Source organism: Aquarana catesbeiana, linkage group LG06 (genome assembly GCF_042186555.1).
Source record: "Aquarana catesbeiana isolate 2022-GZ linkage group LG06, ASM4218655v1, whole genome shotgun sequence".
Taxonomy (NCBI): domain Eukaryota; kingdom Metazoa; phylum Chordata; class Amphibia; order Anura; family Ranidae; genus Aquarana; species Aquarana catesbeiana.
The window spans coordinates 83750463-83767482 of NC_133329.1; the positions used below are offsets into that span (position 1 = coordinate 83750463).

Genomic DNA, 17020 nt, shown 5'->3' on the forward strand with positions numbered 1-17020 from the left:
TCCCAAATCTCCAAATCCCCCCACCGTTCTGGCACAAATTCCCCCCAAAACTCAACCTTCTAGTACAAATATTCTTCCCCCAAATTACCATTACAGCACAAATACCCCCCAACACCTCCTTCTAGAACAAATCCATCTCCCCATCCCCTTTCTCAGCATTAATCAACTCCCAAATTCCCTCCTTCTAGCACAAATCCTCCTATTTTATCCCCCAAACCACCCCAACAAGCACAACCCCCCCCCCCCTATACAAATGCATTTGCCTTCCAATTCCCCCTACCAGCACAAAATAATTTAATTCCTCCCAGCATAGATATTCCCCCAACCCCTGCTTCTAGCACATATTCTCTTATTCTCCCCATACCCCCAATCCTCCCTTAGTGCAAATGCTCTTCTGTCGAATCCCCACTTTCAGCGCAGACCTCAGTGCCAGCAGATGCCCTTCCTCCTGAGCTCCTCCTTGTGTTCTGTCATAAGAGCCTGTATACAACTGGTGCATTGTAAAACGCAAAAAGCGCTTTTTCAAAATATTGTGGTTTTTGAACATTTTTTAATGCATTGCTTTAAAATTTAGAGTAGACAATGCATAATGCATTTTACATGCGTTTTGCATGTATTTTCATCCCTAGTCACCTGGGAGAAAATGAAAATGTGAGTTTAAAAACACACCTAAAGAATACCCTGTGTGTTTTTGGTGCGTTTCCTTTGACTATAATGGAAGTTGTGTTTTTCAAACAGGACATTAGATATACAGGCTGATTCAGGGGTCTATTTAGGTCCATGTTGCCACCAGAGAATACCTGTCACCACCTGTGTTTACTGTCACATAAGGACATGCAGCAGGTAGAGCTCTGGACTCCTTTTCAAATGTGTACCTGTCTATTCATAGCTTATCTGTTTAAAAAATCCCATGTACAGAGCTCAGTAGCTTAAGCTCCATTTTGCACACAATGAGTTTGGAAGAGAAACTATTTTGACTATTAAATTATATTAAATGACACCTTGAATAAAATGACACCTAGAATGCTCTGACAGCAGTATCATCGTTAACCCTGTAATAAATATTTACTGTATATTTAAAATGAATAGTAAGTAAATATAAAATATACTTTGTTCCTTTTTCTCTTTCTCCCTATTTCCCTTATGCCCCATACACACGGTCGGATTTTCCGACGGAAAATGTGTGATAGGACCTTGTTGTCCGAAATTCCGACCGTGTGTAGGCTCCATCACACATTTTCCATCGGATTTTCCGACACACAAAGTTTGAGAGCAGGATATAAAATTTTCAGACAACAAAATCCGTTGTCGGAAATTCCGATCGTGTGTACACAAATCCGACGGACAAAGTGCCACGCATGCTCAGAATAAATAAAGAGATGAAAGCTATTGGCCACTGCCCCGTTTATAGTCCCGACGTACGTGTTTTATGTCACCGCGTTTAGAACGACTTTGTGTGACCATGTGTATGCAAGACAAGTTTGAGCCAACATCCGTCGGAAAAAATCCTAGGATTTTGTTGTCGGAATGTCCGAACAAAGTCCGACCGTGTGTACGGGGCATTACTCCTTTCCTGTTTTCTCTCTCCCCATTCCTCTTTCTTTTACAAGCAACAACACCTAAATTTGTGAAAAAGCTCAGTTTTTCTGCTGATCTGTATTATATCGTTTATCTCTCTACCATTGTGAAATATTTTTTACTGTGTAATTTTATTTTGTTTTCTAAGGTCAAATATTGCTGTTGAAATCCCTGAAACATTTTCACCTATGGTGGTAACCGGATGTAACAGTAAGCTACTTAATTTCCTTTTGCTTTCCTTATTTATTATGCTGTCCTGGATGTTTTTGCTGTGATGGAGCGGTTATGAAGAATTGATTAAGATTATCAAATCAATTTATTGACTAAGGAAAAAATGTTTTTGCTCCCTGCGAGCTAAAGCTTTGTTCTGGGTTAAGGACTCCAAATGATTCAAATAGCGCTTATACAGCCGTGGCCAAAAGTTATGAGAATGACACAAATATAAATTTTTACAAAGTCTGCTGCTTCAGTGTTTTTAGATGTTTTTGTCAGATGTTACTATGGTATACTGAAGTATAATTGCAAGCATTTCATAAGGCTTTTATTGACAATATCAATGAGTTTATGCAAAGAGTCAATATTTGCAGTGTTGACCCTTCTTTTTCAAGACCTCTGCAATTCACCCTGGCATGCTGTCCATCAACTTCTGGGCCACATTCTGACTGATGGCAGCTCATTCTTGCATAATCAGTGCTTGGAGTTTGTCAGAATTTGTTGTTTTTTTTTCTTTTGTTCACCCGCCTCTTAAGGATTCCCCACAAGTCTCAATTAGATTTAGGTCTGGGGAGTTTCCTGGCCATGGACCCAAAATTTCAATGTTTTGTTCCCCAAGCCACTTGGTTATCACTTTTTCCTTATGGCAAGGTGCTCTATCATGCTGGAAAATGCATTGTTCCTTACCAAACTGTTCTTGGATGGATGGGAGAAGTTGCTCTTGGAGGAAGTTTTTGTACCATTCTTTATTCATGGATGTGTTCTTAGGCAAAATTGTGAGTGAGACCACACCCTTGGAAGAGAAGCAACCCCACACATGAATGGTCTTAGGATGCTTTATTGTTAGCATGACACAGGACTGGTAGCATTGGTAACAATGGTAGCACTCACGTTTCCTTCTCCAGACAAGGTTTTTTTTCTGGATGCCCCAAACAATCGGAAAGGAGATTTATCAGAGAAAATTACTTTACCCGAGTCCTCAGCAGTCCAATTCCTGTACCTTTTGCAGAATATCAGTCTGATGTTTTTCCTGGAGAGAAGTGACTTCTTTGGTGCCCTTCTTGACACCAGGCCAAGTCTTTGCCTCACTGTGCGTCCGGATGCACTCACACCTGCCTGCTGCCATTCCTGAGCAAGCTCTGCAGTGGTGGTACCCCAATCCCGCAGCTGAATCAACTGTAGTAGATGATGCTCGCTCTTGCTGGACTTTCTTGGGCACCCTGAAGCCTTCGTCACAAATGCAGTGGAAATGTTTTTTTATAGGATTAAGTTAATTTTAATGGCAAAGAGGGACTTTGCCATTAAATGCATATGCAAATTGTCATCATAAAAACAGAGGCAGCAGACTTTGTGAAAATTAATATTTGTATTAATATTCTCAAAACTTTTGGTAATGGCTGTAGAGTACAGTGATGTCTAATATGGCTACTTTATCTTGCAAAAATTGCAAGATTGTATCATTGAAAATTAGTATCCAGGTGCATGGCCTATGATAACTCAACAAGGCTTCGAGGCATTCACCCCCTTCCATATCCTTCCCCACTTGGTTTCCCCTCTCAAGCATAGCCATCTTCTCTGAACTGCTGAGGTTCCTCCTACATCTGGTTCTACAATTAAGGCATTGTATGGATTAATTAGTCGTTTATTGTGGCACTCTGTAATACTGATCTCTTGAAGGAGAGATACGCAGTGTTTTGTATAACCTCAAATTTTCAATTAAAAAAAAAACTGAACAAGAAAATTATTGTCTAGTAGTAGATAAAGTTATATGTTTCCAGTGGTGCCCTTTTTGGCCATTAGGTCCCACAGTTTATTAGGCCATATTGTGTTGGCCAGATACAGATATGTTCAGAGATTGGAGTTCAAAAACAACGTTTGTAGAGACTTCAGAAAGTAATTTGTTCAACTTAATTGATCTTTTATGCTATGTGACCTCTTTTTAGGCTCAGATTTTACCCCCAAGCCAAAATGTCAGATGGGAATGGGATCTCCTTTCCCAAGTGGATATTTTTTCAAAAATGTTTGGAACCCCGTCTACTGCAATATGACCGTCTACAGAACTGGAGAAGATTTTCTGAAATGCCTGGAAGGGAAGAACCTTTTCCTCATAGGAGATTCTACATTACGACAGTTTATTATGCACTTTACTGAAGGCATCAAAAGTAAGATTCATACGAGAAAAATACTTTTACTCAGTTTCAACAAGGGTGCCTCGTTATAACAACTAGTTTTCCATGAATGGCTCTTATTGACATGTTCTCAACATGTTGGATTCAGGTTGAATACCAGACTGGAGGTTCAGTCTTCTGAGATGGAACTAGATTTCAGTTCATCTGGTTTCTCTAAGATACAGATAGAATTATCCAGACTTATGAGGAAAACCTAGTAATGCTGATAATAATGCTAATTCCATGGTAAGGTGAATCCTTTTTACTTGGCTATCAACTATACTTCACGACTATAAGTTTGAGGACTCCTAACCATCTTATCTATACGAGTTGCTGGGCATCCCATTTCAAAACCATGGGCAATAATATGGGATTGCCCCTCTCGCCTCCAATCCAGATATTTGGATTTAATAAGGAGTTAGGCGTTTTTACCTAAAAAGTCCTATGTTTAACCATAAATCATATATGTCGGTTTTGTACAATAATTTCAGTCAACTCGAGAGTATAATAATAAAAGGAATTTGCTTAGCTTGCTTTAAAGAGGTATTACAGATGATAAAAAGCATGTTCAGCCCAGGGGATCACAACTTCATTTGAAGTTCCTGGAGGCGATCCATACTTCTGAATCCAACTCAACTAGCCCTTGGTCTTCCAGTCATATATAAAGCAGGCCAAAAACTAGTTAAAACTGGTTTGAGCCACACCATAGAATAGAAAGGTAAGAGGTCCCCAACTTCCCACAGAATAATGGAACCTGATGTCTCATTATACATTAGACATGTTGTATATAAATAGAAGTGATTACCTATACACTAACATAATTGATAACATAGAACTATTACTAAGGTTTTTTAAATCAATAAACTATTAAAAACCCACACTACATTAGGCGTTCTAAAAGATTTTGGAATGTAGTTGATTTTGTGCCCCATAAGCAAAAAAAGCATTTGTAAGCTACTGATGTTGGATAAAACATATTGGTTCAAAATCTGCATTTCAAGGGTCGAGGTCAAGGATCTGTGCAGGTCATTCAAGTATGAAACTAACCAAATCATGTCTTTAGCTGGCTTTAGGCACAGTACTGTTAGAATAAAAAAGGAGCTTTCCCAAACTGTGGTCACAAGGTTGTAAGCACACGATTGTCTAAAATGTCCCTGTATGTTGTAGCACTGCCAGTAATCTTCTAAAAACACCTGAATTTTGTCATTTTGAGGGTAGTCCATATTGTTTACTTTTGGGAATATAGCGTACACATTGTACTTTCAATTATTGGTTTTCCAAGAATGAGAAGTGGAAAAACAGGACTTTGACTAAGAAATGAAAAAGTCCATCATAAAATTGATTCCTGGGTGTTCCTATGAGAAGTTTATTATTTGCAATTATACATTTTGCTAGTGCTTAGATTAGTAATCTAAAAGTGAGCTTTTTTGGGCATAGAGAAAGCAATATCTATTTTAATTACGCAGTAATCAATTTCATAGTAGGCTGAAGTGCTCAATTCTTCTTTTTTATTTTCCTATTTCGTTATATCTCTTGATACACAAACATCTCACCATACACTGTGCTTATTGTGAACCTGGTGATCAAACTGAAAAGAGTATCAAAGATTGAGTAAATCTGCAGATGTGTTCATTAATGTTCAGCTAGTTGTCTTTGAACACAAGGAAACCCTGGATCCCAACCCCAAACAATTTGGAACCATCAGTGGTCAGTAGCAGCTCTCACACTGAACTCTCATATAGTAGGGAGAGGGCTATTTTTGGGCAATATAGACATGAGTTATTTCAGAGTCAGATAGAAGTAAAAACATTAAACGCTTGCCACTGTTTGTATCTGTTGTTGGATTGGTCCTCTTTTATCACTTGAAAGGTGTGCTTTTTCCTGAATGGTCAAGACATGATGCCAGGTTACACCTTTAGGTAGTGCTGTATAAAGTTCTAATACAGGCAGGAAACAAAGTTTATTTTAGTCCAGCATTCAATTAAAGAGAGAAAACAACTCTGAAAGCATATTGCTCGTAATTAACACTTGTTCTTGCCTCCAACAGTTGTGCAATACTTTCGTTACCATCATAGCGGATGGGCTGCTTGGGCAATGACCCTGGAAGCCCTAAATATGGGCAAGGACCTATACGTCTCCTATAAAAGACATGGCTTCCCCCTGGAGCATGACACTTTCTACTACTTCGAGGATGACATGTACACGAGTCGTCAGATCGATCAGCGTGCTGGAGGGAAGAACACCATTTTTGTTATAACCATGGGACAACACTTCAGACAGTTTCCTCTGAAACTTTTCATCAGACGAGCACTCAACATCCGCCGAGCACTAGAACGCCTTTTCCTTCGCAGTCCAGACACCAAGGTTATCATTAAATCAGAAAACACCAGGGAACTGTATGCCCCGGTTGAAAGACAGGGAGACTTTCATGGTTATACCCAGTATCTTGTGCTGAGAGAAGTTTTCAAGGACCTTAATGTGGGCTTTGTGGATGCCTGGGACATGACGGTGGCATCTGCCACAGCCACTGTTCATCCTCCAGGGATAACGTTTGACAGTATTTTGAGCCTGACATTTAGTTTTGCTTGTTAATTTTAAAAGATTGTTATGAAGGAAAAAACGAGTGCTAAAAGTCCCAAACATAGGTGTGTGTATGGAATGTGCCGGTTGTAATCACCCCATGCAGTGCAGAGTCCCCCTGCTGCTTGGGCCCCCATGCCCCCCCTATCCCCGCACTGCCAGCTTCCCTCCACTCCCACTGGCTGCTGCTGCAGGCACATAGGGGGATGTTTAAGAATGGAGTGTGGAAGGAAGGGACCGGTAAATATATCATTTACCAGCCCCTTCCTTTTCTATATGAACACAGTGAGTGATCGGTACCAATCACTCACCCTGTTCGTTCTGATTGAAGCATAGTAAGCTGTGTTTACTATGCTTCAGTTTTGAATGAACAGGAAACCGATCAGCACAGAGCACTTCCCATTAATTCACTGTCCAGTGCAGCTGAGGCTGCAGAGAAAGGGACTGGAAGCTCTGTCCTCAGTCCCTTTCTCTGTCCAAAAAGCGAGACATTAGGGGACTGTTTAGACCCCTGATATTTCACCAAAGCCCCCAAAAGGGCTCCTAAAAATTGTAAAAAAAAAGTAAAAATATTTTGAAAAATAATTAAAAAAAAGAGAAAAAGATAATAAAAATATAAAGCTACTGACACCATCCACTGTCTTGCTGACACCAATCTTTGCCCTACTGATACCGTCCATTTCTCTACTGACTGACACTGTCCACTGTCCCGCTGACACCAACTTTTGCCCTACTGACACGTCTATTGCTCTACTGATATCATCCACTGTGTGTTTGAGCTTTGGGGTGCACACCCTAATATAATAGGCTGTACACACCTATGGTCACAAATATTTCCTCTGTGAAAAGTTTTTGGTATTTGGGTAGATGTCCATATGGTAAATACACAGTAAGGGCATATATGCTCCAGGCCCTTCTAGTTACAAAGACTGGTACACTTCTACTTAGTATGACCATGATCTTTTACTTGGCTCCTCCACATTTCTGGAGGCCTACTTTTTACCAGTAAGATCATGTGATTAGGTTTCCTTATACAGTGCTCACCTATTGGTATATTACTTGAACTGTGTCTACTATAACTGGTTTGTGTTTAGGCTGAGTCTCTTGGTGACATGGCTGCTGGGAAGTGTGTTACTGGCCAGATCCTTAGGTAAAAACAGAGGGAAAAGTCCTAAAAAAGAAAACTAATGCAGCCACCACATCTATTGACTAGTAAGCTGCAATATATTACATTTTTAGTTTTGGATTTTAATACTGCTTTAGGAGGATGGTAGTTTAGCCACTTCTTGACTGCCCTAAGTATATATACGTCATGACTTTGACTAGACACGTGCGGTTCGTTTCTTTCTGAATTAAAATTCGGACGAATTTTTGTTAAAAAATGGATGTATCCGAATTTCCGAATTAGAATAGTACCAAATTTAACCACTTCCCTACCCGCCTATAGTTATATGATGTCCACAGATGAGATCTCCCATCCTGGGTGGACGTCATATGACGTCCTGGGATTCCCGGCCGTCTAGGGGGCGTGCGCCCGCCGCGTTGCTCGGGACCCGGTGCGTGTGCCCGGCGGCCACGATGTCCGCCGGGCACCCGCGATTGCCCGTTAACCGGGCCGGACCGTGGGTCTGTGTGTGTAAACACACAGATCCACAGCCTGTCAGCTCTGAGGAGAGCGATCTGTGTTCCCAGAACGGAGGAACACTGATCGGTCTCCTCCCCTTGAGCGTCCCCTCCCCCTTCAGTTAGAATCATTCCCTAGGAAACATATTAACCCCTCCCCGCCCCCTAGTGGTTAACCCCTTCACTGCCTGTCACATTTACACAGTAATCAATGCAATTTTATAGCATTGATCGCTGTATAAATGTGAATGGTCCCAAAAATGTGTCAAAAGTGTCCGATGAGTCCGCCATAATGTCGCAGTCATGAAAAAAAAAATCGCGATCGCTGCTAAAAAAATAAATAAATATTTTTTTTTTTAAAATGCCATAAATCTATCCTGTATTTTGTAGACACTATAACTTTTGCGCAAACCAATCAATATACGCTTATTGCAATTTTTTTTACCAAAAATATGTAGAAGAATACGTATCGGCCGAAACTGAGGAAAAAATTAGTTTTTTAAAAAAAAAATTGGGATATTTATTATAGCAAAAAGTAAAAAATATTGTGTTTTTTTCAAAATTGTCGCTCTTCTTTTGTTTATAGCACAAAAAATAAAAACCGCAGAGGCGATCAAATACCACCAAAAGAAAGCTCTATTTATGGGGAAAAAAGGACGTCAATTTTTTTTTGGGTACAACGTCGCACGACCGCGCAATTGACGGTCAAAATGCGACAGCGCTGAAAACTAAAAATTGGCCTGGGAAGGAATGGGGTGAAATTGCCCGGTACTGAACCGACACATCCGATATAACGAAATTCGAATTTGGACGAAATTAGAATTCGAAAAGTTTTCGAATACTTTTCAAATTCAAATAGTTTTCAATTTCGAAAACTTTTCGAATAGTTTTCCAATTTCCAAAGAGAATAAAATAGAATAGAAAATAAAGGAATAGCATAGAAAAAAAAAATCTATTTTATTCCTTTATTTTCTATTCTATTTTATTCTTTTTGGAAATTGGAAAACTATTCTAATTCGGAAACTTTTCAAACTCGAAAACATTTCAAATTCGGAAACTTTTCAAATTCGGAGACAAATTGAACAAAACAAATTGAATGAAAGGAATTGATGTAAATAACGGATCGAAACAAAACAGAACAAAGTTTTTCATTCTGCACATGTCTAACTTTGACGTTAAATACCGTTGTTACGGCAGCAGCTAGCTACCATAACCCCTGTAGTCTTTTATTCTGTGGGCGATTCGGCATCGGATAAAAGTGATCCCAGGCTATGGAATCACTTTTAGAGGTGGCAGGAGAGGTGCAAAACTGTCAGACTGCAACACTACATAGCTTCACTGCTGTCACCTGCTAGAGAATGATAAGAATACACAGGCAGACCAGCCAGCAAGAATCATGGTGACAAAGAAAGCATATGATTTCACCCAGCAGAAGAGAAGCCAATAAACTTCAAATGATTTCCACTCTTGCTTGCTAGCAACATAGTGATGGGATGTTACAGCTAAACATACAGTGGAACCTTGGTTTATGAGTAACGTGGATAACGAGCTTTTTGAAAGACGAGCAACTTTTTTGTTTAAATTCTGACTCGGTTTGCGAGCACCGTTTAGCAAAACGAGCAAAATTCAAGCTAATGGGGTGTGCAGTACCGTATTTCGCCAGAGGTGCGGGGGCGCCGGGGACACTCGGAACGGTTCGAGACGTTCGGAAATACTCGGAAACACTCGGAAATACTCTGTTCCCAAGTGTTTCCGAGGCTTTCCGCATTCAGCCGAGCTGCCCCCGAGTATTTCCAAAGCTCTCCAGCGCCCCCCTACCTCTGGCCACATGCAGTATTGCATGTAATAGAAGAACAAATTATCTTCCTTTCCTGGAACGGATTATACTCGTAATCCAAGGTTCCACTGTACATGTTTTTCTCTTTGCTACTGCAATGCAGCTTTTTTATTGTTTTCTTTTAAAGAATACTAATTAAACTTTGTTTTTACATATTTGTCTTGAGTTGTTAATTGATCTCTTTTCACTTGGTAGGTTCGGAAATTTGGATATCTGATGACCAACTGCTTAAGTTATGTTCCAGGAACACCTAGGTCATCAGACTCTACTGCCCTTTTTGCCCTTTAAAACATTCAGGATTCTACAAAAAGCCCTTGAAGTTGGGTAGGAGATGCCTGAACACCTTAAAGAGGAGCTCCAGGATCTCCCAAAAAAATGTAAACTCAGCAGCAGCTACAAATACTGTTGCTGCTGACTTTTAATATAAGGACACTTAATATAAGGACAGCTTCGGGCGCAAGCACCGGCATCTCTAGTAAGGGAAACAGGAAGTAAAGCCTTGCAGCTACTGTGCATGAGTGAGTCACACTGCACTTTGTGGATGGTCCTGTAGTCTTCTGGGACCTGTGATGTGTCCCTGAAGACTGCGGGGGAAGGAGGGGATGCAAACTTCCGGCTCAGATTTCCGCGGCGATCTGAGCTGGAAGTCAGAGTAGGTACCCATTCCCCCCTTCTCCAAATAGTGCCAAATGTGGCAGTGGAGGGTGCAAACACTTCCCCTTTTGGGTGGAGCTCCAAAGGCAGCTGGCAAAGGGACATTTTTTTTTATCACATAGTTGTTTGGCTCCTTTTTAAATGATAATAACAGAAATCACCCAAATGGCCCTGACCAAAAGTTTCCATACACTGGCATGTTTGGGTTAAAGGTGAATTTCCCACATTTGAGGATTTTAAAAAAGAAATTGTAAATTGCAGTTAGTGTCTGTGCATAAATAGTCAATGAGTGTGTTAACTCTCACATTGATGCACTGAGCAGGCTAGATACCGAGCCATGGGGAGCAGAAAATAACTGTCAAAAGACCTGAGTAACAAGCTAATAGAACTTTATAAAGATGAAAAAGAATATAAAAAGTTATCTTGAATATTTAAAATATATATAAGCCTTGAATATGCCAGTCAGTAGTGTTCAATCACTTATTAAGAAGTGGAAAATTTGGGGATCCCTTGATACCAAGCCAAGGTCAGGAAGTACAAGAAAGATTGCAGCCACAACTTCCAGAAGAATTCTTTGGGATACAAAGAAAAACCCACAGGTAACCTCAGGAAAAATACAGGCTGCTCTGAAAAAAGATGGTGTAGTAGAGCACAATACGACGATACTAGAACAAAAGTGAGCTGCATGGTCAAGTTGCAAAAAGAAGTCTTTACTGCACCAATGCCACAAAAAAAGCCCAGTTACAATATGCCCGACAACACCTTGACACGCCTCACAGCTTCTGGCACACTGTAATCTGGAGAGACAAGCCCAAAATAGAGCTTTATGGTCACAACCATATGTTTGGAGAGGGGTCAACAAGGCCTATAGGGACAAGAATACCATCCCCACTGTGAAGCATGGTGGTGGCTCACTGATGTTTTGGAGTGTTTGAGCTCTAAAGGCACGGGGTGTCTTGTGAAAATTGATGGCAAGATGAATGTAGCATGTTATCAGAAAATACTGGCAGACATCTTGCATTCTTCTGCATGAAAACTGTGCTCTTGGACTTTGCAGCAAGACAATGACCCTAAGCACAAGGCCAAGTTGACCCTCCAGTGGTTACGGCAGAAAAAGGTGAAGGTTCTGGAGTGGCCATCACAGTCTCCTGACCTTAATATTATCAAGCCAGTATGGGAAGATCTTAAACGTGTGGTTCATGCAAGACAACAAAAGACTTTGCATAACCTGGAGGCATTTTGCCAAGATGAATGGGCAGCTATACCATCTGCAAGAATTTGGAGCCTCATAGACAACTAGTATAAAATACTGCAAGCTGTCATTGATGCTAAAGGGAGATACACAGTATTGAGAACTAAGGGTATGCAGACTTTTGAACATGGGGCATTTAATTTGTTTACTTGTTGCCATTTTTTATGATTGTGCCATTCTGTAATGACCTACGGTTGAATATGAATCCCATAAGAAATAAAAGAAATGCGTTTTGCCTGCTCACTCATCTTTTCTTTAAAATACATATGGTATATTACCAGTTCTTCAAAGATTTAAAAATGTTTTAACACAACTGTACATTGGTATAAGACATGCAAGTGAGATCCAATGAGCCTCCTGGTGCACACATAAACACAAGCAGCTCAGCAGTTATGTTTATGCCAAGGGAGAGAAACATAAGGAGTATGTATAGGAAGATGATGAAAACGTATTATAGGTGTGAGAACATTGCCATCAGCAGGGCCAGCCCTACCATGGGTCCCAGTGGGTTCATTGGACCCAGGCAGCACTTTGAGAGGGGCAGCAAATTGAACCACAGCATCTCCTTCTCTTCTATTTACCCAGCAAATTGACAAAATTTTTTTCTCAGCAGTTTGGTGTGTCATGAATACAACTGCCCCGGGCCGCCCCGCCTGTCCCTATATTACTCCAACCTGCCCCTATACTGCCTGTCTATATACTACCCTAGCCTGTCTATATACTGTCCCAGCCTGTCCCTATACTGCCCTAGCTCACCCCTTGGAATTGAGACAAGGTGCTGTTTATCATGATATAAAATAATGGATGTGGGGGCCTTTTGGTGGGCATGACTTTTTTTTGGGGGGGAGCAGCATTTATTCTTGGACCCAGGCAGCACAATGTCTTGGACCAGCCCTGGCCATGAGGGTAGGTTTTCAAATACTATAGTGGTCGGTTGGTATAGTACATTGACATAGGGGGGAGGTTTGGACATGGGCTATGGGCCTAACAAGTCAAGTCAGTCCAGCAGCACCTCCCTGGGCTGCAGCCCTGGGCATGAGAGAGCTTACATGGTCCACTCCAAATATTTATATCCTCCCCCAGCATGCGCCAGTGGTAACAAATCTCCTACTGGTTGGCTGGAGGAAATATAAATATTTATAACTCAATTTTACTGTGGCATCTCATACTATTGTCAGTGTACCAGTGACACCCACTGTCAGAAGAGAGAAACTGCAGCTCCACTGAATTTAGGGAAAAACCAAGTGAAAAAATAAACTACAAATTCCGCTTGGGCTGACTACCACTCAGCAAGGGGGTAATCCCTGTTTATGACAGGGTGCTACACATGTTAGTTGGGGTCATGTGCACTGCTCTATGCACACGATAAATCCCATGGTCAATAGTGCATTGGAAGCAGACAGGATGGCTATATTCCTAGATACAGTGGGACCATGAAGCATGAATGTAGCCAACCTTTAACAGGAAGTCAGATTACAGCAGCAAAAAAATGGAATTTGGAGATTTGGAGGAGGCTGAGAGCAAAAGAAGACACTTTTTTGAGTTAAGAATACATATTAGAGTATTTTTATCTTAAACCAGAATTTAGTGTCTCTTCCCCTTTCTCTTCAAAACCCATTAAAAAAAAAAAAAAGTTCAGCTGAAGGTGGCCTTCAACTGGTGCTTTAATATCTACCTGGAATTTAATTTTAAGTGATCAGACTGTAGCGTTTACCCCACGGAGTTTCTACCTGTTACAGCATCCACACATTTCACCCTGCTGCCAGACATCCAGCCAATGAGCGGTCTCTTGCTTATTTTTGTTTTATTTATTAGGGGATTGAACTTGGTTGGGGAAAAGGGACATGGGATGCCCATAGGATAAAATTAGTACTTTGTAGAATAAAGTAACTGCGTCACACTTCTCAGCAGAAACAAGATGGCTGACCCTAAACTTGACAGACTTTTACCTCAGAACACTTCTTCAAGCTCACTTCCTCCGGCTCACTACTTCGCTGTCCAAATTTTAATAATCCTGTCACACCATCAGAATATGACTAGGCCTCACTCTGAATATGTCCCTGTGTCTTTACTTGTTGGCCCTTTGCATAGTTGGCAACATTGTAAAAAAAATTTTAGGGACACTTTTTAGGCTGTAGGCGGAATCTTATTATAATTAGGGGGCGGGGCATGCATTTGTAGGTGTGGCACAGGGAAAGTAAAAATGTGGCGAAAAACGGGCGTGGTTTACGCAAAATAGTGGGCATGTCTTAAATGGGCGTGGCTCAAAGGGGGTGTGGTTAGAGTCTGAGATGAATAAAGGATGGAGAGGGAAAGGGGGGGGAAGAGGGATGGAGGGACAGCAGCCCCAGATCCTACACAACAATGGAAATGTGTATTCCAGAAAGTTTAACAATCAGCAGATAAAGATACTCCAAACACCTGGTGTTAGCACTTCAATCATCCTGGCACCATGGTTGTTATGGTGTGTCAGGATGATTGAAGTGCATTATTTCTATTATTACATTGTAATATAAAATGTATATCAACTCACCATAATGCCGAATCAGTGGGATCCCTGAGTGTGTCACCTTCCACGTCGCCTGCCACCAGCCGTCTGTCTTTGCATCAGGTTCCCCCCAGCAGAGTCTGTCCTTGCCTCAGGTGTCCCAGCAGAGTCTGTCCTTGCATCAGGTGACCCCAGCAGAGCCCCTCTTACATCAGATGTCCCCAGCGGAGCCCCCCTTGCATCAGATGTCCCCAGCGGAGCCCCTCCTTACATCAGATGTCCCCAACGGTGCTCCCTTACATCAGGTGTCCCCAGCGGAGCCCCCCCTTACATCAGGTGTCCCCAGCGGTGCCCCCCCTTACATCAGGTGTCCCCAGCGGAGCCCCCCTTACATCAGGTGTCCCCAGAGAAGCCCCCCTTACATCAGGTGTCCCCAGAGAAGCCCCCCCTTACATCAGGTGTCCTAGTAGAACCCCCCTTTCCATAACACCGGCAGCGGGGCGGAGTGGGGCGGGGGGGTGGTAGGAGCGAGGCGGGGCCGGAGGTAAGCGGGGCGGAGGGTGGGCGGCATCACAGGAGCTCCGTCTAGCCGCCCAGCAGTGTTCCTGGTCTTCTTAAAAATGGCGGCGGCGGCGGAAAATCGTGAAAAACCGGATTTCTCTGGACATTTCCCGGGAAACAATAAAATCGTGAAAATAGTCCAAATCCCAGAAATGTCCCGGAAAATTTGGGACAGTTGGTAAGTATGCCTTTGTAGGCCAGGGCCTGCAGTACCCCTTTGTGGTAGCAACCGATTTACTTGAGAAGAATAAATGAAGATGGACTACTGATCCCAGCAAGTCCGACTTGCAAATCCTGCCCGCCCTCCTGGCTGCAGCGACCTGACACAAACTCCCACAGTCTCTCCCTCTGGCTCTACATCCAGCTCCCCTGGCATGTCTCTTCCAGATCTCTCCACTGTGCTTGTTTTCCACTCACCGACACCTGCCCTGGATCCTTCTTGAATAACTTTACTCTAGACATGCGGACCAACTGTCTCCTCCAACTCCTGTTTCAGGATACCTCTCCATGACCGTGTAAGGAGAAGCTCCCTCCCAGCTCCCAAGCTCACTGCCTGAGGTACACCCCCCCCAGAAAGGGGTTCCCTCAGACACGACAGTCTAGCACTCCATCATCCAGTTCATCCAGCCGACAAGTCCAGACATCTCAAGTCTCCCGTGTCTCGCGGGATACTCCCACATTTGACAGTGGGCTCACGGACACCCGCGAGTGCGGCACGATCTCCCGGCTGAGCCTGCACTGCGCTCAGACTGGAGCAGGGCCGAACTGGCCTACCGGGATACCAAGAATTTTCCCGGTAGGCCGCCTGCACGGTAGGCTGCCTGCCCTGAGGCCGCGTTGAGCTGCGGCTGCAGCGGTGCCCAGGTCCGATCTAAATGCAGAGTCCTCCTCTCCCTCCCTCTGTTTGTGTAATCACAAACAGCGGGTGTCTCTCGCTGTGTCATATAACTGCAGTCTTAACTGTTTGGCCGCCGTCCACTGTAACAAAGCCCCGCCTCCTCATCCATGATAGAAGGAACACTGATTCAATTTCCCAGCATTGTATCAGTGTTCAGTTGACCGTCTATCATGGATGAGGAGGTGGGGCTTTGTTATAGTGGACAGTGGACAGTTAAGACTGCAGGTGCATGACACAGCAGGAGGTGTGTAATCAAGGTACTGGCGAGGCTGCAGATGGGCACTGATGAGGATACAGATGGGCACAGTGAGGCTGCATTGTTGGCACATTGAGGCACAGTGAGGCTTCAGATGGGCACTGATGAGGATACAGATGGGCACAGTGAGGCTGCATTGTTGACACTAATGAGGCTGCAGAGGGTCACAGTGAGGCTGCATTGATGGACACAGTGAGTCTGCATTGATGGGCACAGTAAGGGTGCGCTGATGGGCACTGACGAGGCTGTAGATGGGCACAATGGGCGCAGTGTGACACAACATTATCTTTTAAGGTATTATTTTATTATGGCATTATATTATTCATTATCAAGTATTTTACTATGAATTGGGGGGGGGGTTTGTCGTCACGGAGCGTGACCTCCCTGAAATTAGTTTTTGCAGGTTGGGATGTCTGCAACTCCTCCTCCAGCAGGTTGACCATGGGTATCTGTAGGAGGCCTGTCTCCTACCAAACCTAGTTGGGAATTGGTCAGAGCTCCTCATATGCACCCAATGTCACTCCAGCTCTCTGCCCTGCCCCTTTTCCAGAACATTCTCCCTTGAAACAGAGGAGGTGCCCAAGAGCTGAAGTGAATGTCAGTCACCTACTGCTATACTAAACCACTAAACCTGCCCCCAGATCAAAACAAACAGGCCTATCTCACAGCATAGGCCTGTTTAAATGTACCTGCACTGGCAGCTTACACAAAAACCTTACACTTAGCACCTACCTAAGGTAGAGGGTGCTACAACTTATGTAAACTTTGATCAGTTCCCTGCCTCTCCCATGCCTCTGTATAGGCACCAATGTGTCATTGGACCTATCTGTGAACATACCTCCCAACTGTCCCTGATTTCGAGGGACTGTTCCTGATTTGGAACAAAGTCCCTCTGTCCCTCTTTCCTCCTCA

General features: G+C 42.9%; 1 protein-coding gene and 1 long non-coding RNA gene across 3 annotated transcripts in view; one reads left to right on the plus strand and one right to left on the minus strand.

Moving 5' to 3' along the window:
• LOC141148690 (NXPE family member 4-like) overlaps nucleotides 1–9088 on the plus strand; it is a 111734-nt gene extending 102646 nt beyond the window's left edge. For both annotated transcript variants that reach the window (XM_073636335.1, XM_073636336.1), the window contains 3 exons: nucleotides 1727–1788; nucleotides 3735–3953; nucleotides 6007–9088. In XM_073636335.1, the coding sequence (XP_073492436.1) occupies nucleotides 1727–1788; nucleotides 3735–3953; nucleotides 6007–6551 (826 nt within the window). In that variant the 3' untranslated portion in view covers nucleotides 6552–9088. The remainder of the gene's footprint in view (nucleotides 1–1726; nucleotides 1789–3734; nucleotides 3954–6006) is intronic.
• The window catches only part of LOC141148692 (uncharacterized), a 202485-nt gene that overhangs the window by 11913 nt on the left and 173552 nt on the right, over nucleotides 1–17020 (minus strand). The gene's annotated exons all lie outside the window — the stretch shown is intronic.